Here is a 24,879-nt window from a genome sequence, read left to right on the forward strand (position 1 = left end):
GGTCCTGGCCACGTTGGTCCTGGCCCCCACGTTGGTCCTGGCCACGTTGGTCCTGGCCCCCACGTTGGTCCTGGCCCCCACGTTGGTCCTGGCCCCCACGTTGGTCCTGGCCCCCACGTTGGTCCTGGCCACGTTGGTCCTGGCCCCCACGTTGGTCCTGGCCACGTTGGTCCTGGCCCCCACGTTGGTCCTGGCCCCCACGTTGGTCCTGGCCACGTTGGTCCTGGCCACGTTGGTCCTGGCCACGTTGGTCCTGGCCACGTTGGTCCTGGCCCCCACGTTGGTCCTGGCCACGTTGGTCCTGGCCCCCACGTTGGTCCTGGCCCCCACGTTGGTCCTGGCCCCCACGTTGGTCCTGGCCACGTTGGTCCTGGCCCCCACGTTGGTCCTGGCCCCCACGTTGGTCCTGGCCACGTTGGTCCTGGCCGGTCCTGGCCACGTTGGTCCTGGCCACGTTGGTCCTGGCCACGTTGGTCCTGGCTACGTTGGTCCTGGCTGTGGCTCTGCTCCAGTGATCAATAACAACTCAGACTGCATCTGACCTCCACAGGGACACATGTTTCCAATCCCTGCCTGCCAAAGGCCATTTCGCTCCCCGTTAAAAAGACCCCCTCTCAACCCCACCTTCCACCCAACTCTCTCTTACCAACAACCCCCTACCCCTACCCTCACGAGCTGCTTGCACATGGGTCCCCAGCTTGGACCTCCCCAAATTAATGACATCAAGATGCCGCTACTGACGGGCCAGTCAACATGTGGTAGTGTGCCTCCCCCGCCCCTCACCCCACCCCACTAACTCTCCCTCCTCCTCCCCCGCCTGTCAAACATGCTTTGGGGAAGCCGCTCCTTTGATTTGGGGAGGTATCTTCGTTACCGAGGGGTAATTACATGGCTAGGTGAACGAGCGGAGGGTTTGATGGTCCAGCTCATCACACAGGTTCGTGAAAGGTCACAGGCTGATGGTTATGGGGGAGAGAGGCCAACCGACATACTTCTGTATCTGGTCATGTAGATATATGGTGTGGGTAAATGCTCACAGGTAATAGTAATGGAAACTGAAGTGCCCCCTCGACTACTAGCCGTGTCTCTGACATATGTGTAATGTCACCGCCTGATTTGTTGGCCTTTGCAATTAACATGGGTTATTATTCTGAAAATCTAAACCTTGAGTATGGTCTCTAATCATGGGAGATTGTAGGGTATGTAGAAATGAATGGAGCTAGTATACCTTTAATGCTAATCTAATGCGTCTTTCATAAAGATATTTTAACAGACATTCTTTTCAGAATGAGTTGCAATCAATGCATTCAAACATCAAATGTGTATAAAATAACCACATACAAATACACACACATATATATATATATTACTAACAATCCCAGTGCTACAATAAAACATGTTGCTAACAGTCCCAGTGCTACAATAAAACATGTTACTAACAGTCCCAGTGCTACAATAAAACACGTTACTAACAGTCCCAGTGATACAATAAAACATGTTGCTAACAGTCCCAGTGCTACAATAAAACATGTTACTAACAGTCCCAGTGATACAATAAAACACGTTACTAACAGTCCCAGTGCTACAATAAAACATGTTGCTAACAGTCCCAGTGCTACAATAAAACATGTTACTAACAGTCCCAGTGATACAATAAAACATGTTACTAACAGTCCCAGTGCTACAATAAAACATGTTGCTAACAGTCCCAGTGATACAATAAAACATGTTGCTAACAGTCCCAGTGCTACAATAAAACACGTTACTAACAGTCCCAGTGATACAATAAAACATGTTACTAACAGTCCCAGTGCTACAATAAAACACGTTACTAACAGTCCCAGTGATACAATAAAACACGTTACTAACAGTCCCAGTGCTACAATAAAACACGTTACTAACAGTCCCAGTGCTACAATAAAACATGTTACTAACAGTCCCAGTGATACAATAAAACACGTTACTAACAGTCCCAGTGATACAATAAAACACGTTACTAACAGTCCCAGTGATACAATAAAACATGTTACTAACAGTCCCAGTGCTACAATAAAACATGTTACTAACAGTCCCAGTGATACAATAAAACATGTTACTAACAGTCCCAGTGCTACAATAAAACATGTTACTAACAGTCCCAGTGCTACAATAAAACATGTTACTAACAGTCCCAGTGCTACAATAAAACATGTTACTAACAGTCCCAGTGATACAATAAAACATGTTACTAACAGTCCCAGTGATACAATAAAACATGTTACTAACAGTCCCAGTGCTACAATAAAACATGTTACTAACAGTCCCAGTGCTACAATAAAACATGTTACTAACAGTCCCAGTGCTACAATAAAACACGTTACTAACAGTCCCAGTGCTACAATAAAACATGTTACTAACAGTCCCAGTGCTACAATAAAACATGTTACTAACAGTCCCAGTGCTACAATAAAACATGTTACTAACAGTCCCAGTGCTACAATAAAACATGTTACTAACAGTCCCAGTGATACAATAAAACATGTTACTAACAGTCCCAGTGCTACAATAAAACATGTTGCTAACAGTCCCAGTGCTACAATAAAACATGTTACTAACAGTCCCAGTGCTACAATAAAACATGTTACTAACAGTCCCAGTGCTACAATAAAACATGTTAAAACTAACAGTCCCAGTGCTACAATAAAACATGTTACTAACAGTCCCAGTGCTACAATAAAACATGTTACTAACAGTCCCAGTGCTACAATAAAACATGTTGCTAACAGTCCCAGTGCTACAATAAAACATGTTACTAACAGTCCCAGTGCTACAATAAAACATGTTACTAACAGTCCCAGTGCTACAATAAAACATGTTGCTAACAGTCCCAGTGCTACAATAAAACATGTTACTAACAGTCCCAGTGCTACAATAAAACATGTTACTAACAGTCCCAGTGCTACAATAAAACATGTTACTAACAGTCCCAGTGCTACAATAAAACATGTTACTAACAGTCCCAGTGCTACAATAAAACATGTTACTAACAGTCCCAGTGCTACAATAAAACATGTTACTAACAGTCCCAGTGCTACAATAAAACATGTTACTAACAGTCCCAGTGCTACAATAAAACATGTTACTAACAGTCCCAGTGCTACAATAAAACATGTTACTAACAGTCCCAGTGCTACAATAAAACATGTTACTAACAGTCCCAGTGCTACAATAAAACATGTTACTAACAGTCCCAGTGCTACAATAAAACATGTTACTAACAGTCCCAGTGCTACAATAAAACATGTTACTAACAGTCCCAGTGCTACAATAAAACATGTTACTAACAGTCCCAGTGCTACAATAAAACATGTTGCTAACAGTCCCAGTGCTACAATAAAACATGTTACTAACAGTCCCAGTGCTACAATAAAACATGTTGCTAACAGTCCCAGTGCTACAATAAAACATGTTACTAACAGTCCCAGTGCTACAATAAAACATGTTGCTAACAGTCCCAGTGCTACAATAAAACATGTTACTAACAGTCCCAGTGCTACAATAAAACATGTTACTAACAGTCCCAGTGCTACAATAAAACATGTTCCTAACAGTCCCAGTGCTACAATAAAACATGTTACTAACAGTCCCAGTGCTACAATAAAACATGTTGCTAACAGTCCCAGTGCTACAATAAAACATGTTACTAACAGTCCCAGTGCTACAATAAAACATGTTGCTAACAGTCCCAGTGCTACAATAAAACATGTTACTAACAGTCCCAGTGCTACAATAAAACATGTTACTAACAGTCCCAGTGCTACAATAAAACATGTTACTAACAGTCCCAGTGCTACAATAAAACATGTTACTAACAGTCCCAGTGCTACAATAAAACATGTTACTAACAGTCCCAGTGATACAATAAAACATGTTACTAACAGTCCCAGTGCTACAATAAAACATGTTGCTAACAGTCCCAGTGCTACAATAAAACATGTTACTAACAGTCCCAGTGCTACAATAAAACATGTTACTAACAGTCCCAGTGCTACAATAAAACATGTTACTAACAGTCCCAGTGCTACAATAAAACATGTTACTAACAGTCCCAGTGCTACAATAAAACATGTTACTAACAGTCCCTGTGCTACAATAAAACATGTTGCTAACAGTCCCAGTGCTACAATAAAACATGTTACTAACAGTCCCAGTGCTACAATAAAACATGTTACTAACAGTCCCAGTGCTACAATAAAACATGTTGCTAACAGTCCCAGTGCTACAATAAAACATGTTACTAACAGTCCCAGTGCTACAATAAAACACGTTACTAACAGTCCCAGTGCTACAATAAAACATGTTACTAACAGTCCCAGTGCTACAATAAAACATGTTGCTAACAGTCCCAGTGATACAATAAAACATGTTACTAACAGTCCCAGTGCTACAATAAAACATGTTACTAACAGTCCCAGTGATACAATAAAACATGTTACTAACAGTCCCAGTGCTACAATAAAACATGTTACTAACAGTCCCAGTGCTACAATAAACCGTACATAATATTCCTAGTTCAAAAACCCACCTTGCTTTGTCCGTACTGTCCGTACTGGTAGGAGGGGTGGTGTTCCATGGCGTAGGCTGGCGAGCTGTAGGTGGGTGGGCAGTAGGACTGGGAGCTGGGCATGCTGGTCAGGCCTGGCAGACCCTCCAAGCCCCGTTGGGAGCCGTGGCAGCTGGCCGCCATGCCAACCCCGGGCTCAAGCCCTCCGGTCAGGGGAGAGAGGGCAAAGTCACTCTGGTGGCTGGGCTGGTGGGGTACTCCTCCTGGGTTCAACAGCCCCATTACCTGGTGAGAGAGAGGAGAGAATGGAATGGAGTGAGGTGTGATAGAGTAGAGTAGAGTAGTGTAAATTAGGGTAGAGTAGGGTAGAGTACAGTACAGTACAGTAGGGTAGTGTAGGGTAGAGTAGGGTAGGGTGAGTAGGGCAGAGTAGGGTAGGGTAGAGTAGTGTAGAGTAGTGTATGGTAGGGTAGTGTAGAGTAGTGTCGAATAGAGTAGGGTAGGGTGAGTAGAGTAGAGTAGGGTAAAGTAGGGTGAGTAGGGTAGTGTAGAGTAGAGTAGGGTAGGGTAAAGTGAGTAGAGTAGAGTAGAGTGAGTAGAGTAGAGTAGGGTGAGTAGAGTAGAGTAGGGTGAGTAGAGTAGTGTAGTGTAGTGTAGTGTAGTGTAGTGTAGTGTAGTGTAGTGTAGCGTAGCGTAGGGTATGGTAGTGTAGAGTAGAGTAGAGTAGGGTAGGGTGAGTAGAGTGGAGTAGAGTAGAGTAGAGTAGGGTAGAGTAGAGTGAGTAGAGTAGAGTAGAGTATGGTGAGTAGAGTAGAGTAGAGTAGGGTAGGGTGAGTAGAGTAGAGTAGATTAGGGTGAGTAGAGTAGAGTGAGTAGAGTAGAGTAGGTTAGAGGAGTGTAGTGTAGCATAGGGTATAGTAGGGTAGTGTAGAGTAGAGTAGGGTAGAGTAGGGTGAGTAGAGTAGTGTGAGTAGAGTAGGGTAGGGTAAGTAGAGTCATGTAGAGTAGGGTGAGTAGAGTAGGGCGAGTGGAGTAGGGTAAAGTAGGGTGAGTAGAGTAGAGTAGAATACGGTGAGTAGAGTAGAGTAGAGTAGGGTGAGTAGAGTAGGGTGAGTAGAGTCGGGTGGAGTAGTGTAGCGTAGCGTAGGGTGGAGTAGGGTAGTGTAGAGTAGAGTAGAGTAGGGTAGGGTAAAGTAGGGTGAGTAGAGTAGAGTAGAGTAGAGTAGAGTAGAGTAGGGTAGAGTAGAGTAGAGTAGAGTAGAGTAGAGTAGAGTAGAGTAGAGTAGCGTGACCAGAGTAGAGTAGAGTAGGGTGAGTAGAGTAGAGTAGAGTAGAGTAGGGTGAGTAGAGTAGAGTAGAGTAAGGTGAGTAGAGTAGAGTAGAGTAGAGTAGAGTAGAGTAGAGTAGAGTAGAGTAGAGTAGAGTAGAGTAGAGTAGGGTGAGTCGAGTAGAGCAGGGTAGTGTAGAGTAGAGTAGAGTATAGTATGGTGGGTAGAGTAGAGTAGGGTAGAGTAGAGTAGTGTAGAGTAGAGTAGGGTGAGTAGAGTAAGGTGAGTAGAGTAGAGTAGGGTGAGTAGAGTATGGTAGGGTAGAGTAGAGTATAGTATGGTGGGTAGAGTAGGGTAGAGTAGTGTAGAGTAGGGTGAGTAGAGTAGGGTAGTGTAGGGTAGTGTAGAGTATGGTGGGTAGAGTAGAGTAGGGTAGAGTAGAGTAGTGTAGCGTAGGGTAGAGTAGGGTAGTGTAGAGTACGGTAGGGTGAGTAGAGTAGGGTAGTGTAGGGTAGTGTAGAGTATGGTGGGTAGAGTAGAGTAGGGTGGAGTAGTGTAGCGTAGGGTAGAGTAGGGTAGTGTAGAGTAGGGTAGGGTGAGTAGAGTAGAGTCGGGTAAAGTAGGGTGAGTTGAGTGAGTAGAGTAGAGTTGTGTAGAGTAGAGTAGAGTAGGGTGGGTAGAGTAGAGTAGAGTAGAGTAGAGTAGTGTAGTGTAGCGTAGGGTATGGTAGTGTAGAGTAGAGTGAGTAGTGTAGCGTAGCATAGGGTAGTGTAGTGTAGAGTAGGGTAGGGTGAGTAAAGTAGAGTAGAGTAGAGTAGGGTAAAGTAGGGTGAATAGAATAAAAATAAAAGAGAAATCTTTGTCTCATAGTAGATTATGCATAAATAGGGGCTGAGTAGTTACAAACGCACACTTCTTTATACACATAGATAGATCATGATGTAGAGTAGAGTAGCGTAGAAAGTTCAGAGCACTCAGAGTTAGGGTATATACAGAGTCACACTGTGCAGATTGAGTTGCTGTGTCAGTGAAGACAAGAGTAGAGTTCCAGATGGAGGGTAGGTTGACTACAGCAGGAAAGTTGAGTTAGAAACCCCACTGGGCCTAGAATAGAGTCAGTTCAGAGAAGAGTAGAGTAGAGTAGAGTAGAGTAGAGTAGAGTGTGAGTAGGGTGAGTAGGGTGAGTAGAGTAGAGTATAGTAGAGTAGAGTGAGTAGAGTAGGGTGAGTAGAGTAGGGTAGAGTAGGTTGAGTAGAGTAGGGTGAGTAGAGTAGGGTGAGTAGAGTAGAGTAGAGTAGGGTAGGGTAGGGTCAGTAGAATATAATTTCAAATAGAATAGAATAAAAATAAAAGTAAATGAAATAATACTTTGTCTCATACAGATTATGCATAAATACGGCCCGTACATGGCTCGATCCAGTTACAAACGCACACTTCTTTATACACATACTTCTGCATAGATCATGATGTAACTAGGACATACAGTATGCGTGAAAGTTCAACTTGAGCACTCATATCACGAGTTAGGGTATATACAGAGTCACACTGTGCAGATTGGAGTTGCTGTGTCAGTGAACACAAGAGGAGAGTTCCAGATGGAGGAAGAACAACAGGAATTTACTACAGCAGGAAAGTTGTGTTATTAAACCCCACTGGGCCTAAAATAAATTCTGTCAGTTCACATCAGAGAAATGTCAGTCTCTTGAATTGTTAGCTACATTTTCCAGGAATATATATTTTAAGACATGTTACTGACATTCTTTGAAAGCAGTCCTGTATGTAACACAAGGAAAATGTATAAAACATATTCATACATCCGACTTCCCATAAACAAAGCCATAAATTATATAAAAATCATGCTCTGCTTTTATGAGACTTTGTGAGGCAACTCTGAGACTTTTCAACCTCACATTATTTATTCTGTAACTTTTAATCCTACCCTATCATGTCACAGAGAAGCATCTTTTTAACCACAGATCATAGAAACAACCCATTTTCACATATGTAGACACTGGTTTGGTACTTGAGATAATGAATGGAGGTTGAAAATTGGTTAACATTTTTACCTACTCTTCATTTACTGACCAAACCATACCTATTGATTCTTATTTCCTACTGATCATGACAATGTAACTTGGTGTAATGTAAATCAAGTAGTTAGTAGCAGGCATAATAACCTCTCCAATCTTCTCCTCTCTATTCCTCCCTCTCCTCTCCCATCATCCTCTCTCCTCTCCTATCATCATCTCTCCTCTCCTATCATCATCTCTCCTCTCCCATCATCCTCTCTCCTCTCCTATCATCCTCTCTCCTCTCCCATCATCCTCTCTCCTCTCCTATCATCCTCTCTCCTCTCCCATCATCCTCTCTCCTCTCCTATCATCATCTCTCCTCTCTCCTCTCCTATCATCCTCTCTCCTCTCCTATCATCCTCTCTCCTCTCCCATCTCTCCTCTCCTATCATCCTCTCTCCTCTCCCATCATCCTCTCTCCTCTCCTATCATCCTCTCTCCTCTCCTATCATCCTCTCTCCTCTCCTATCATCCCCTCTCCTCTCCTATCATCCTCTCTCTCCTCTCCTATCATCCTTTCTCCTCTCCTATCATCCTCTCATCCTCTCCTCTCATACTATCCTCTCCTATCATCCTCTCCCCCCTCTGATCTCCTATCATCCTCTCTTGCTTTCCTCCCATCCTCTCTCCTCTCATCCACTCCTCCTCTCTCTTCTCTCTCTTATCATCCTCTTTCCTCTCCTCTCATCCTCTCTCCTCTCCTATCATCCTCCCTCCTCTCCTATCATCCTCTCTCCTCTCCTATCATCCTCTCCTCTCATATCATCCTCTCTCCTCTCATATCATCCTCTCTCCTCTCATATCATCCTCTCTCCTGTACCCTCTCTCCTCTCCTATCATCCCCTCTCCTCTCCTTTCATCCTCTCCTCCTCTCCTCTCCTATCATCCTCTCCTCCCCTCCCTCTCATCCTCTCCTCCCCTCTCATCCTCTCCTCCCCTCTCATCCTCTCCTCCCCTCTCGTCCTCTCCTCCCATCCTCTCTCCTCTCCCCTATCATCCTCTCCTCTCATCCTCTCTCCTCTCATCCTCTCTCCTCTCATCCTCTCTCCTCCCCTCCTCTCTTATCATCCTTTCTCCTCTCCTCTCATCCTCTCCCCTCTCCTATCATCCTCTCTCCTATCATCCTCTCTCCTCCTCTCTCCTCTCATCCTCTCTCCTCTCCTGGTTGTGACCATGAGAGACACATTATACTGTGTTCACCCAGACACATGGTTCTAGTTACATGGTTTCCTAACTGACGGACGGACAGGGGAGCCTGCGTCGTTTAGGGACCGCACAGTTCCGTTCCTATTCCGTGCTAGCTAGCCTTTTCCCCCACGAATGACTCTGTGCGATTTTTACTGTATCCTATAGAATTGAACATTTTGTTCATGGAGACTAACTACTATTTTCAATTTCCAGTAGACCTACCATGAAACATAAAAATGACAAACATATTAAAAGACATTCACAATACAAAACCTATGGTAAATAACTGTTTGTCTTCAGTGTGTACTAGATCAAACAGGTGGTGTGTTCAACAGTGTGTAAAGGAGAAAAACAGACGTGAATAACCCATTCCTCTCTCTCTCTCTCTCTCTCTCTCTCTCTCTCTCTCTCTCTCTCTCTCTCTCTCTCTCTCTCTCTCTCTCTCTCTCTCTCTCTCTCTCTCTCTCTCTCCCTCTCCTCCCTCTCCTCCCTCTCCTCCCTCTCCAGCTTTCTCATTTGATGCCCAAATTCACCGTGTCCTTGTGGGGCCAACAAGGAGAGGCCACGGGGTACGTGGGAAAAAGGAGTATGATTCTTTAACACATTTCCAATAAGCGTGTATGTGGTGTGTGCGTGTGTGTGTGTGTGGAAATTTGTGTTTCTGATGTCAAGGGTTAAGAGGTTTCCTTGGTGATACATCGTGAACAGCTGCATGAGAGTTGGCGTGAGAAGAGGTGTCGTCAAAACGAGGGGGAAATAGGTGGCGTGAAAGGGACCTTTAGAGAGATATGAGAGAGAGAAGAGATAGGGGGGAGAGAGAAGGGATAGGGGGGAGAGAGAAGAGATAGGAGAGAGATAGGAGAGAGATATGAGAGAGATAGGAGAGAGAGAAGAGAGAGATATGAGAGAGAGAAGAGATAGGGGAGAGAGAGAAGAGATAGGAGGGAGAGAGAAGAGATAGGGGAGAGAGAAGAGATAGGAGAGAGAGAGAAAAGAGAGAGAGAAGAGAGATAGGAGAGAGAGGAGAGAGAGAAGAGAGAGATACCGAACACTAGCTCCTAACCCTAATTCTAACCTTAAACCTATACCCCTAGAAATAGCATTTGACCTTGTAGGGACCAAGAAAGTGTCCTCAGTTGGTCCCCCAAGTATAGTTAAAAACGTCCACACAGAAAAGGCCGGACAGCCACACACACACTATCTGTCTAAGGGTATGTAATTTACAGGAGCGCTGTCAGAGGAATCTAACCTAATGCGTCTGAGGAACATGCTCATGTGTGACTGACTACAAATGGGAAACATATGGAGGTCAACACACCCCATTCATCTCACAGCGTGTGTGTGTGTGTGTGTGCGCGTGTGCGTGCGTGCGTGTGCGTGCGTGCGTGTGTGTGTGTTGAAGGTGAGAAAGTATACAGGAAGGTTTTTTTCTGGAAAGCCAAAATGTGGACATTTGGGCTCCTGAGTGGCGCAGCGGTCTAAGGCACTGCATCTCAGTGCAAGAGGTGTCACTACAGTCCCTGGTTCAAATCCAAGCTGTATCACATCCGGTTGTGATTGGGAGTCCCATAAGGGGGCACACAATTTGGCCGGTGTAGGCCGTCATTGTAAATAAGAATTTGTTCTTGCCTAACTGACTTGCCTAGTTAAATAAAGGTTACATAACTGAAGATAATACCATATAGATGTGAATTACATGTGGATGTTGTACTGCTGAGTATTTAACACATACAGTGGGGAGAACAAGTATTTGATACACTGCTGATTTTGCAGGTTTTCCTAGGTACACTTCAACTGTGAGAGACGGAATCTAAAACAAAAATCCAGAAAATCACATTGTATGATTTTTAAGTAATTAATTTGCATTTTATTGCAAGTATTTGATACATCAGAAAAGCAGAACTTAATATTTGGTACAGAGACCTTTGTTTGCAATTACAGAGATCATACGTTTCCTGTAGTTCTTCACCAGGTTTGCACACACTGCAGCAGGGATTTTGGCCCACTCCTCCATACAGACCTTCTCCAGATCCTTCAGGTTTCGGGGCTGTCGTTGGGCAATACGGACTTTCAGCTCCCTCCAAAGATTTTCTATTGGGTTCAGGTCTGGAGACTGGCTAGGCCACTCCAGGACATTGAGATGCTTCTTACGGAGCCACTCCTTAGTTGCCCTGGCTGTGTGTTTCGGGTCAGTGTCATGCTGGAAGACCCAGCCACGACCCATCTTCAATGCTCTTACTGAGGGAAGGAGGTTGTTGGCCAAAATCTTGCGATACATGGCCCCATCCATCCTCCCCTCAATATGGTGCAGTCGTCCTGTCCCCTTTGCAGAAAAGCATCCCCAAAGAAGGATGTTTCCACCTCCATGCTTCACGGTTGGGATGGTGTTCTTGGGGTTGTACTCATCCTTCTTCTTCCAAACACGGCGAGTGGAGTTTAGACCAAAAAGCTATATTTTTGTCTCATCAGACCACATGACCTTCTCCCCTTCTTCCTCTGGATCATCCAGATGGTCATTGGCAAACTTCAGACGGGCCTGGACATGCGCTGGCTTGAGCAGGGGGACCTTGCGTGCGCTGCAGGATTTTAATCCATGACGGCGTAGTGTGTTACTAATGGTTCTCTTTGAGACTGTGGTCCCAGCTCTCTTCTGGTCATTGACCAGGTCCTGCTGTGTAGTTCTGGGCTGATCCCTCACCTTCCTCATGATCATTGATGCCCCACGAGGTGAGATCTTGCATGGAGCCCCAGACCGAGGGTGATAGACCGTCATCTTGAACTTATTCCATTTTCTAATAATTGTGCCAACGGTTGTTGCCTTCTAACCAAGCTGCTTGCCTATTGTCCTGTAGCCCATCCCAGCCTTGTGCAGGTTTACAATTTTATCCCTGATGTCCTTACACAGCTCTCTGGTCTTGGCCATTGTGGAGAGGTTGGAGTCTGTTTGATTGAGTGTGTGGACAGGTGTCTTTTATACAGGTAACGAGTTCAAACAGGTGCAGTTATTACAGGTAATGAGTTGAGAACAGGAGGGCTTCTTAAAGAAAAACTAACAGGTCTGTGAGAGCTGGAATTCTTACTGGTTGGTAGGTGATCAAATACTTATGTCATGCAATAAAATGCTAATTAATTACTTAAAAATCATACAATGTGATTTTCTGGATTTTTGTTTTAGATTCCGTCTCTCACAGTTGAAGTGTACCTATGATTAAAAAAATACAGACCTCTACATGCTTTGTAAGTAGGAAAACCTGCTAAATCGGCAGTGTATCAAATTCTCCCCACTGTATGTCCTCAGAGATTAGATTAGATAAAGCATTAGAGGGAAGATAACTGTGTACAATCCCTTTGATAAGGCAACCTGATCAAAAAAGCCTTGTTTGTATGTGTGTCTGAGACTGTATGAACGCACATATGTGTCTCAGCCAGTCTATGTATTACTCCAGCTCCTCTGCTCTGTGATTGAAGCCCCGGCACTGTCTCTGTTTTTCGGTGGTTCCGGGGATTAAGCCTCAACGCTGTGCAAAGCCCGACCGCTCGCTGCGCTGGTGAGAAAGGATTCCACTGGTATGCAACGGATCAGCTAGCCAGACGCCTGAGACCCCATGCGACAGGGATCTAGCCCACATTACACTGGGCTAGGCTAGAATGGTCATATAGTTCCCTAAGCCTTTATGTTTTACTACCAACCGAAGCACCACCACTCAGGGCATAGGCCGAACTAGTCATGGCATAGCAGGACTAACTCACTGGCGACATATTCATACACTACTGTTAAAACACCATATAAACAAAGTGTAACATTCACAGAGCTACACCACAGGAACTGATTTTTCACTAACTAAAGCCCCAAATAACTCCCAATACCACCAAGAAATACCATTCAGCACTGATAAACGATCAGATAACTCAAAAGAACAGTAAACTGTAACAATCCACAGTATTGAGGCTTTGCTGTGTAAGGACTGCAGAGTTTACGTAGCTTTGTTGGTATGTCTAATTATAAAGTTTTCATCCACTCACTGTTAATGTAAAAGAAATGTATTCATTTACATTCCCTCTCTTGTATTCATTTACATTCCCTCTCTTGTATTCATTTACATTCCCTCTCTTGTATTCATTTACATTCCCTCTCTTGTATTCATTTACATTCCCTCTCTTGTATTCATTTACATTCCCTCTCTTGTATTCATTTACATTCCCTCTCTTGTATTCATTTACATTCCCTCTCTTGTATTCATTTACATTCCCTCTCTTGTATTCATTTACATTCCCTCTCTTGTATTCATTTACATTCCCTCTCTTGTATTCATTTACATTCCCTCTTTGTATTCATTTACATTCCCTCTCTTGTATTCATTTACATTCCCTCTCTTGTATTCATTTACATTCCCTCTCTTGTATTCATTTACATTCCCTCTCTTGTATTCATTTACATTCCCTCTCTTGTATTCATTTACATTCCCTCTCTTGTATTCATTTACATTCCCTCTCTTGTATTCATTTACATTCCCTCTCTTGTATTCATTTACATTCCTCTCTTGTATTCATTTACATTCCTCTTGTATTCATTTACATTCCCTCTCTTGTATTCATTTACATTCCCTCTCTTGTATTCATTTACATTCCCTCTCTTGTATTCATTTACATTCCCTCTCTTGTATTCATTTACATTCCCTCTCTTGTATTCATTTACATTCCCTCTCTTGTATTCATTTACATTCCCTCTCTTGTATTCATTTACATTCCCTCTCTTGTATTCATTTACATTCCCTCTCTTGTATTCATTTACATTCCCTCTCTTGTATTCATTTACATTCCCTCTCTTGTATTCATTTACATTCCCTCTCTTGTATTCATTTACATTCCCTCTCTTGTATTAATTTACATTCCCTCTCTTGTATTCATTTACATTCCCTCTCTTGTATTCATTTACATTCCCTCTCTTGTATTCATTTACATTCCCTCTCTTGTATTCATTTACATTCCCTCTCTTGTATTCATTTACATTCCCTCTCTTGTATTCATTTACATTCCCTCTCTTGTATTCATTTACATTCCCTCTCTTGTATTCATTTACATTCCCTCTCTTGTATTCATTTACATTCCCTCTCTTGTATTCATTTACATTCCCTCTCTTGTATTCATTTACATTCCCTCTCTTGTATTCATTTACATTCCCTCTCTTGTATTCATTTACAACCCTCACATAAATGCCATCCAGTCTGAAATGCAAATGAGCATATTCCAGTATACATCCAAATTTGCAGATGAATACATTAATTAAAACAAATTAGTCAACAAAGTGAGTAATTTGCATAAATTACACACCACATTACTAAGGGATAGATTCCTTCATTGCAATCAATTAGCACACTGGAACGTTCCATGATTGCAATTCCATATGGAAACAAACATTCCCGACGTGTGCGTTTGACTGTGTGTGTGTGTGTGTGTGTGTGTGTGTGTGTGTGTGTGTGTGTGTGTGTGTGTGTGTGTGTGTGTGTGTGTGTGTGTGTGTGTGTGTGTGTGTGTGTGTGTGTGTGTGTGTGTGTGTGTGTGTGTGTGTGTGTGCGTGCCAGTGGCTTGTATTCATGCCAACGGAAGCCAGGCTTCCCCAAAATAATTACCAAGAAAAAAATACAAAACATAGAAAATAATTTAGCTTTCGTCACTCTGTTTCATAATTTTCCTTCAATTCGGAAAAGGCTATATGTCTCTCACCAGAGAAAGCATCTGAGCGAGCAAAACAGCACCCCTCTCACTATGTAGCCCATCTATCTGATTCTGTCTGGTCAAAAAGAGTATGACATTGTTGCTGCCCGTAGCATTGAATGCAAGGGAGGACAGCAAGCATTTGGCCTCCCTTGATAATAAAAAATTATAGTAATAGCCAATCAGCGAGGAGCTAAACTGAGTGAGCTCAGTCCTGGCGCACTCAAAAAAAGTGTCAAGGGTATTTGGTATTTTATTAGGATCCCCATTAGCTGTTGTAAAAGTAGCAGTTACTCTTCCTGGGGTCCACACAAAACATGACATAATACAGAACATTAATAGACAAAAACAGCTCAAGGATAGAAGTACATTAATTTAAAAACTGCACATGTAGCGTACATATCAATACATACACACAAACTGTCGAGGTCAAATAGGAGAGAGGCGTTGTGCTGTGAGGTGTTGCTTTATCTGTTTTTAAAACCAGGTTTGCTGTTCATTTGAACAATATGAGATGGAAGGGAGTTTCATACAATAATGGCTCTATATAATACTGTACTCTTTGTTCTGTATTTGGGGACTGTGAAAAGATCCCTGGTGGCATGTCTGGTGGAGTAAGTGTGTGTCAGATCTGTGTGTAAGTTGACTATGCAAACCGTTTAGAATGTTCAACACGTTAATGTTTCTTATAAAAAGAAGAAGTAATCCAGTCAAGGAAGCCAGTTTAGATTTGGCTTCACACCAATCACATCACACCAAAAGTCAAACAAAATTTACATAAAAAAGTTGAATTGAGCATCTCGTTGTGTTGTTGTCCTCTGGTGGCTAGCTATCTAGCTAAAATTTACCCTTTCCTAAATTAGCCAAGGATGGAGACAGGGATTTGGACTTGTGGTTTTACTTAATTCCCTGTATTGGTAAATGATTATAATGGCGATCCAACCGATCCAACCATAAATTCATACATTGTGCCCCTTGTCTGAGAGGATGGAAATTCAATACGTAGGTAGATGTAGTAGGCTAATGTTGACTAGCTGGCTCACTGTTGCCTAGGAAAGGAAGTTAGGCTAGCAGCAATAATATTATCCAGGTAGCCTAGGACAACAAAAACTAAAATCTTGTACTGTATGACTGTCATAGACCGTTTCGGCAACATGACTGAGAGGAGGATGGCATTGGTGAGTCAACATGTTTGTTCCCCTTGCAATCACACACACACATATATATATCAGTGCTATGGACAGCCACATCATATTTAGCGTATGTTGACTGGACTAAATTGTTGTTGGTATATTATAGTTGCCACTGTATTAGACTAAGCAGAGGTGATTTGATGATGTTGAAATGGTGCTGGAATAGTGGAGGCAGTTCCTGTTTTCTTTGCGGTAACTCTCTGTGGCTCTAAATCTATAGTTGTTTAGTAGTTCGAAAATGTGAGAAACATTACCTTGCTTGACCCTGCTGTAGGTCTTGTAACTGTTTGTTACATGCAATATGTTTTGTGGACTTCACCAGACAGATGTTGCTCTCCAGTTTTGTGATGAAACAGGTGTGGTTGAATTTAATGTTGTCATTGCTGATGAAAATGACAAGCAAACACACAGACACACACCCTCGGGGTTCCCCTTGTCATAGAAAGAGAGGAAGATGTGCCTGAAGCGTTCGTTTTTATCACCACTAAGCAGGACACTGATGGAGGCCTGAGAACCTCTCTTTCTCATGGGGTGAGGACCCAGCATGCATTGCGTGGGGCCTGGCCACCCTTTGTGGCAGTTAAAAGCTTGTTTTCCGCCTGTTAGGACGGCCCCGTCGCCGCGTACCGAACCCCCCACGGATGCTGATGACTGTGTAATCGGCCATAATTGTCTTTTCAGATTTCATTTGTGTCATCTTCCGCTCTCACACACCCTCCATCTTTTATTGTCTCATGTCTATTCATATGCTCGCGGTCCATATTCAAATGAGAAGAGACTTTTTGCTAAACTGAAATGATTTAGTATCGTGTATTGTTGACAAACATCCGGTTTCGAGTTTGTCACCTGTTTGACTACCTTGTTTAACATGAAGAGATTTACTGTTGAGATGCTACTGAAAGGCTTAAGAAATGTTGAAATGTTGCAGATATTTTGATAAACATCTGTAGAACCTCTGCGAAAATATACCTTCTGAATGTTATCTAGAACCAACCGGTAAACAGGATTTTTCCATTCCAATGGTATAAAACCTGTACTAAATGTCTTATTGAAACTATGGAATCCACATGTTGCAGAGCGGAACATAGGCAAGCTCTTCTATGTGCACTGCTAGCAAAATGTCAGTCTCTTTGGATAATATAGTCTGCTGCTCAATGTGATAAATGATTATTCTATTAGCTACAGTCGGGACTGAACAGTGAACTGACCTGTGGTGAAAGACCATTGCTGATGCTGGGGTTGACTGAGTTGGAGTGGCCGGACGGAGGCACGAAGCTTTCCGAGTAGCCGGAGAAGCCATGGCGTCCAGAAGACAGGCAGTAGGCAGAACTACCGTCCTGGGCCCCCGCTGAGGAGCTGAGCCCACCCTGGTGCACTGAGGTGGGGGGGAGGGGCTGAGGCCTGAGGACCGTACTGGGCTGCTCTGACACTGCAAGGAGAGAGTGATGGAGAGAGAGAAAGAGATTGAGTGTGTGTGAGAGAGAGAGAGAGAGAGAGAGAGAGAGAGAGAGAGAGAGAGAGAGAGAGAGAGAGAGAGAGAGAGAGAGAGAGAGAGAGAAAGAGATTGAGAGAGAGAGAGAGAGAGAGAGAGAGAGAGAGAGAGAGAGAGAGAGAGAGAGAGAGAGAGAGAGAGAGAGAGAGAGAGAGAGAGAGAGAGAGAGAGAGAGAGAGAAAGGAGGAATGGATTAATGCTATCCTATTGTTTTTGAGTCAAATACATCATGGAATGGCCTGTTCTCTCTGCTTCTGCACGGCAAGCGGTAGTGATGCACCAAGACTGGAACCAACCCTGAACAGCCATAAGACTGCTAAATAGTTAACCAAGTAGCTGCTCGGGCTATCTGCATTGGCCCTTTTTACACTAACTCTTTTGTCTCATCACAAACTGCTGTTACTGTTTATTATCTATCCTGTTGCCTAGTCACTTTATCCCTACCTATATGTACATATCTACCTTAATTACCTCGTACCCCTGCACATCGACTCGTACTGGTACCCTGTGTATATAACCAAGTTATTGTTATTCATTGTGTATTTATTCTCTCTGCATTGTTGGGAAGGGCCCGTAAGTAAGTATTTCACTTTTAGTCTACACCTTTTGTTTACGAAGCATGTGACAAATAACATTTCCACTACAAGACCATGGTACTTGCCTACGGAGCAGCAAGAGGAACTGCCCCTCCCTACCTTCAGGCTATGCTCAAACTCTACACCCCAACCCAAGCACTCTGTTCTGCCACCTCCGGTCTCTTGGCCCTCCCACCCCTACTTGAATGCACTAACTGTACGTGCTGCTCTGGACAAGAGTTCCTGCTAAATTACTCAAATGTAAATGTGATTTGTAGATGAGCTTTGGTGTGCACATATAAAACAAGATCAGAGAGAGAAATAGAAGGTGAAGTTGTGCTCACTTTGTGATATGGAGGTGGGAGGGTAGGGGCTGTCTGACAGCTGATAGGGCTGCAAACTCGACATGGCCGAAGGTGGGAAACCGCCAGGGATCAGGTGATTAAATGCCATCAGCTGATTGGCTCCTGCCTGTTTTCTCCACCTGGCTCTCCTGTTGCTGAACCACACCTAATAAAAATAAAATAAAAGATGTGAGAATCAATTATTGTGAAAAATAGAAAATCTGTGTGTGCTAACGTGTATTCATTGTGTGTGTATTTAAACACTTCTATGTGTGTGTGTGTGTGTGTGTGTGTGTGTGTGTGTGTGTGTGTGTGTGTGTGTGTGTGTGTGTGTGTGTGTGTGTGTGTGTGTGTGTGTGTGTGTGTGTGTGTGTGTGTGTGTGTGTGTGTGTGTATTTGTGTGCGTGTGCAAGTGTGAATAGGCATGCCTATGTAAGAGTATTCATATTGTGTGTGTGTGTGTGCCCGTGTGTATGTGTGTGTGTGTGTGTGTGTGTGTGTGTGTGTGTGTGTGTGTGTGTGTGTGTGTGTGTGTGTGTGTGTATCTGCTCTGTAGCCTCAAGCAGAACAGATGTAGAGATACAGTATGAACATCTGGAGCCCAGTGAATCCACAGGGACATCACCTCCTTGTCTAACTCAGTCACGGGTTTACATAGAGACTAGTGTAAATCAAGCACATAAACCAAAGAAATCCCTTTATCTATCTTAATAAAGACTTTCTAATTCAGGCTTCTATTTTAGTTTCTTTGTATGAATATTTTTTACAAAAGAGGTCAAAACAGGAAACTCTCATAACTGAAGACACAGTAGGGTCCTGTGTGTGTGTGTGTGTGTGTGTGTGTGTGTGTGTGTGTGTGTGTGTGTGTGTGTGTGTGTGTGTGTGTGTGTGTGTGTGTGTGTGTGTGTGTGTGTGTGTGTGTGTGTGTGTGTGTGTGTGTGTGTGTGTGTGTGTGTGTGTGTGTGTGTACAGCTGACTCATGACTGATGTCTCGTGACTGATGTCTGGAGGGGTTGTATGGGACTGTGGACAAAGACCTCCATAATGTGTATGTGTATTCCTGCCTATGTGTGTATGTTGGTCTTCACTAACCTGTACTCTGGCCTCTGTGAGTTTGGCCCGCTGAGCTAGCTCTTCTCTGGTGTATATATCAGGGTAGTGTGTTCGTTCAAAGGCTCTCTCTAGCTCCTCCAGCTGCTCGGCTGAAAAGGTGGTCCTACTGCGACGCTGTTTCCTCTTCAGTGGCAGGCCCGGCTCCGAGTCCACATCCGAACCCTCGTCTGAGTGGCTGGCTGCAAACATGCAACACATAATGGTTATTCTGATTGGCCGTTTGGAAAAACTAAATGAGGAAGGCTGTTATTTTTTTATGGAAGAAGGGAACAACAAAATGCCAGAAGACTTGGAATGTAAAGTAAACGCTTACACCTTTATTAGAGAGACACAGAAGCAAAAGGTGTCAGAGATTTGGTATAAATCCTGCAATGTAATGTAATGACTAAGGCCCAGAGTTTTCCTGGGCAGCCCCTGTGGTCAGGGAATAACATATCTAGTTCTCCCCCAACTATGACTAGGAGCTTATGGCTTTCACAGGGAGAGATCACTTTAAATATATCCTGAACACCCCTTTTTAACTCCCCACAGGCACCAGTGGATCACAAGGTGATCAAAAGAGCCCAGTGAGACCAGTAGTCTGTTTAAACACGGATTAAAGGAGTCGTATCCCTGTAGGGCAAAGTAGGATATCCCCTAGGCCTCTAGTCTCATTCATGCTGGGCGCACTGTGGAGATAGCATTCTATAGAGGAAGACAAGCAGGGAGAGAGGCGCCTATCACCAGGCAGGTGCTGCCTAATCTGCCAACATAAGTGACAGGAGTGCCATTTTGGATGAAACATTTATCCCAGATTGTGGTTTTAATCTGTTTGCTCAGTTAAGGGCTGTTGGACAGAGGGACAGAAGAATATACAGAGTGAGAGAGACAGAGAGACAGAGACAGAGAGAGACAGAGACAGAGAGAGACAGAGAGAGAGAGAGACAGAGAGAGACAGAGAGACAGAGAGACAGAGAGACAGAGAGAGACAGAGAGACAGAGAGAGAGAGAGAGAGAGAGAGACAGAGAGAGACAGAGAGAGACAGAGAGAGAGAGAGAGAGAGATACAGAGAGAGAGAGACAGAGAAAGAGAGAGAGAAAGAGAGAGAGACAGAGAGAGACAGAGAGAGACAGAGAGAGACAGACAGAGACAGAGAGAGACAGACAGAGACAGAGAGACAGACAGAGACAGAGAGACAGACAGACAGACAGACAGACAGACAGACAGACAGACAGACAGACAGACAGAGACAGACAGACAGAGACAGAGACAGAGAGAGAGACAGAGACAGAGACAGAGACAGAGACAGAGACAGAGACAGAGACAGACAGACAGACAGACAGACAGACAGACAGACAGACAGACAGACAGACAGACAGACAGACAGACAGACAGACAGACAGACAGACAGACAGACAGACAGACAGACAGAGGGATATAGAGACAGACAGACTGAGAGGGCCTTTAAGGCCTAATTCAGCAGAAGAGAGGTGAATGAAGGCTTGAGGCTGATAGACTGAACAACTAAAGCAGCACATGGGGGGAGGCTAGCCGTCTATTAAATAATGATTAGGCTCCTCAAACTAGCGTGACAGCCACCCATTGTTTGCCATTACGTGTATGCAATGCCCTCGACACACACACAAAATGTATACACACACTCACACCCACACATGCATCTGCTGTGTCTTGGACCTCTGATTTCACGCATTGCTTTTTCTCTATAACAATGTTTCCAACGCAGATGGCTACAGATAGAAAGGGTTAAACTCCACTCCCTTGAGCTCCTTGCCTGAGACCATCTAATCATGAAGTCAGACAGAAGATGGGACAGAGCTCTGTGAGCCACAAGTCTGTGCTCCTAGGCAAATAAAGTTATGTTCTGGTGATAGTATTTCCCAAATCAATTCCACTGCATGTCTCTCATTGAGGCATCAGAGAGGAGGAAAGAGAGAGAGAAGTGGAGAGAGAATGGTTAATGGAGGTAACCTCTCCTCTTCCTTCCCCTCCTCTCTTCTCCCATCCCCTCCTCCTCTCCTTTCCCCTCCTCCTCGCCTCACCTCGCCTCTCCTTTCCTTTCCCCTCCTCCTTTCCTCTCCTTTCCCCTCCTCCTTTCCTCTCCTCTCCTCTCTCCTCCCTCTCTCCTTTCCTCTCCAGATTTGGAGGTTTAATTAAAAAGAGAGCCAGGCAGGCAGGCAGGCGAGTTGGGATCCCGTCTCTCCAGTCCCCTCAGCGCCAGCCCCTGGAGCCGAGCAGGAAATGCTTGTGCTGGTTGCCAGTGAAAGCCCGTCCAGGCATTACACGGGGATTTTAGCTCGGGGAATTCTGCTCCGGCTCTGGAACACCAAAATCAAGATTCCGACACCGAGAAGAGCTCTTTAATAGAGTCGGACCAGGGGTACCGGACAGAGCATTGAGAGCAGAGAGACTCATGGGAGAGTTGTTGGACGTAAAGTGCAAATACCTATCAGGGCAGAGAGTTTTCAGCCGTGATTTCGAATACTGGTCTGGCTAGGACGTTTGTGGTACTTTGGCAGCAATGATGAGGAGAGGCTTGGAACACAGCATGAAGCCTCACTTAAAACTGAAAAAAAGTATAGTGAAGGATTTTACATTTACAACTTATAAACTACAAACTAGTATTTTGGATACTACCCTCTAATCTCAAATTCTGCCCCAAAAGCCACTGGACTTGTTAGTCAAATCATTCACAAAACAAGAAACGGATTAATCAAGAGATAAACAAGAAAAAGACTAAACAAACTTCACAGTCATTACCATTTAAAGGAGAGAAGAGAGAGATAGAAAAGAAGGAGAGAGAGAGTGCTAGAGCTGAAAATGAGAGACTCAACGACAGAGTGAGAGTTCATGAAGCACCCCAGCAGCACTGTATCATGTTAGTTGCAGGGTGGGGGTGGAGCATTCCTCTTTTACTCACTTTCTCTCTGTCTTTTTCTTCACTCCCTGTTTTTATTATTAGTAACTGCCACGGAAACTCTACATCACGGCCACTCCGTTAATGGCAAATGACAGTGTTACTTTTGTCATCCTCCTGACTTTTTTTTCTCTCTTTCTCTCTCTTTGGGAGTGATGTGGCCTGGGTTCCTTTGTATGGCAGAGGGGAGAGGCCTGGCAGGGCTCTATTGGGTCAATTTCCACGCTCCATCTGTAGGATTCATCAGGGCTGCCCAGGCCCGCATTCAGGGCCCTGTCACCTGCCCGGCAGGGGAGTGGGGGGCTGGGGGAGCTGAAGGAGTCGAGGGGGGGGGGGCACAAAGAGGGCCAGAGAGGGGCCATTGGGGGCTGTGGAGGGGCACAGCAGGGGAGCGCCCACCTTCCACCTAAACCCAGAGGGGCATGGTGATTGGAGGAGGGATGGGGGTTGGGGGGGTTGAGAGAGGGGGTAAATGAGAGGGGAGCTGAATGCACCTGGAGAAAAGTGTATGTGGGCAGGAGTTCAGGGGTGCTATAGAGGGAACCAGGATAGCAGGACAGGAGGGAGATAAATTGGGGATGCTCTCTACTCCCTTGCTCTGTGCCGTTCATTCTTAAAACTCTCCCTTACATCACGTCCATTTCCATCAATTCACTCCCCTGTTTCTCATTACTCATGCTCTCTATATACCCCCCTCGCCACAACAGCTTTTGAGTATGAGAAGACCAACCACGTTCCGACGTCGCAGAGAATCGGGACGAGAGGGGAACGCAGGCGCATGAACCCGGAGCAACAGTGTTCCCACACATTCTCATCAGCAAACAGAAGAAGAGGATAGTAAACACACAAAGGGAGGCCTCGACCTCCTCACTTCAACACCCAAATCAAATGTTACGCTGGAGCTAAAGCACCAGGGTGCTGAGAATACAAAATACTCAACAGTTTGGCTGTGTCTCTGACCACAATGGGAAGATAGATTATTATCCCTGAGGGGGAAATTGGTTTTGCTGTTGAATTACCCAGTAAAATAGACATTTAAACAAAGCAGGACAAGGCCAGTAGATAAAGGATACATTGCATAAGGATGGCAGAGTGCCACAGTAAGAATAGACAGAGAGATAGATTTAAATAGGTAGTTTGTGTTAGACAGTGCGTGTCTCTTAAACTATTACAGACATTCATGTGCTGTTCACACAGAAACCAGCTCTAACACATGCACGCACAAACACACGCAAGCACACACACACACCGACTTGGGAACACACATTTTTTTTAAAAGCACACATACACAAACCTGAGCTAAACTAATGCTTTATGGATCCAGGGAGCAGACAGGCAGGGCACACACACACACACACACACACACACAGATGTGAACTGTCAAGCTGTCTCTGTCCATTAAGATCACCTGCAGTAGAACTGTATTTAACAATAGAGGAAAACCTCCACACAGACCAGACCTCCAATAGGGACGGGCTTTGTTGACTGTGTAGAGTACAGTGGGCAAGACAAGAGACGCCCTGGCAAGCATTCAACTCTCCACCCTACTCTGACATGTCAATATGAGGAGAGACATCACTCACACACATAGTGACTGATACACACAGAGAGAGAGTGTGCAATACACACACACACACACTAAAATACAACCTGTGCACTCTCTGCTTTTGCAATCTCAGCATAAAGACGTAGAAAGAGAAAGAAAGCGAGAGAGAGAGAGAGGAATAGAAGAAGAGAGAAAGGGTTTAGAGAGAGGGCCATATGGGGTTGTTTATGACGAGAACGGTCGTAGGGGCGGGCAGCCCATCCTCTAGGGGTTCTTACTATAGAGGGTAATTGAGCTGCTGACATGTGTTCCTCTGCACCCAAAACAAAAGGCAGAAGAGACAAATAAACTAGCTATTTGCCCAGGGAAGTAGATCTGGCCCTTTCAGAGAGTAGGACTCACTGGCCTACTCTCTGAATAAAACAGTACATCATCGCCATGGAGGCGTGACAGGGAAATGCTAGGGCCAGACCCAGCAGATGCACACGGGGCATAATGGTTAACTGAGAGCTTTTGACCCCAGCTGGAGTTAACAGTGTGGGGAGAAAGAAGGGAGGATGGGCAGGAAGAGCAGAGTGGGGCCTGGCTCTCACTTGACTTTCTAAGGAGCCCCCAGGAGTCTGTGCCAGCTGCCTGGGAATGAGGAAGGGAGGTAGGAGGGATAGAGAGATGGAGAGATGGCGAGAGAGATGGAGAGACAGAGAGAGACAGAGAGACAGAGAGACAGAGAGAGAGAGAGCGAGAGAGAGAGAGAGAGAGAGAGAGAGAGAGAGAGAGAGAGAGAGAGAGAGAGAGAGAGAGAGAGAGAGAGAGAAAGGGGAGGACAATGGTAGACAGGGAGATATGGGAAAGCTGGCTGCAGAGATCACACACAAAGAGAGCCAGCGATATGACATTAAAAAGATGTATCACTCT

The 24,879-nt window shown here is 44.5% G+C and overlaps 1 protein-coding gene across 2 annotated transcripts in view; it reads right to left on the reverse strand.

The window, feature by feature from the left end:
• Nucleotides 1–24,879, reverse strand: part of LOC118370786 (paired box protein Pax-3-like) — a 54,437-nt gene that overhangs the window by 18,698 nt on the left and 10,860 nt on the right. For both annotated transcript variants that reach the window (XM_052463662.1, XM_052463661.1), the window contains exons 5-8: nt 19,483–19,682; nt 18,391–18,556; nt 17,188–17,408; nt 4,565–4,828 (exon numbers count right to left, since the gene is read on the reverse strand). In XM_052463662.1, coding sequence (XP_052319622.1) covers nt 4,565–4,828; nt 17,188–17,408; nt 18,391–18,556; nt 19,483–19,682 — 851 coding nt within the window. The remainder of the gene's footprint in view (nt 1–4,564; nt 4,829–17,187; nt 17,409–18,390; nt 18,557–19,482; nt 19,683–24,879) is intronic.

The sequence above is a fragment of the Oncorhynchus keta genome, chromosome 15, assembly GCF_023373465.1.
Source record: "Oncorhynchus keta strain PuntledgeMale-10-30-2019 chromosome 15, Oket_V2, whole genome shotgun sequence".
Taxonomy (NCBI): Eukaryota; Metazoa; Chordata; class Actinopteri; order Salmoniformes; family Salmonidae; genus Oncorhynchus; species Oncorhynchus keta.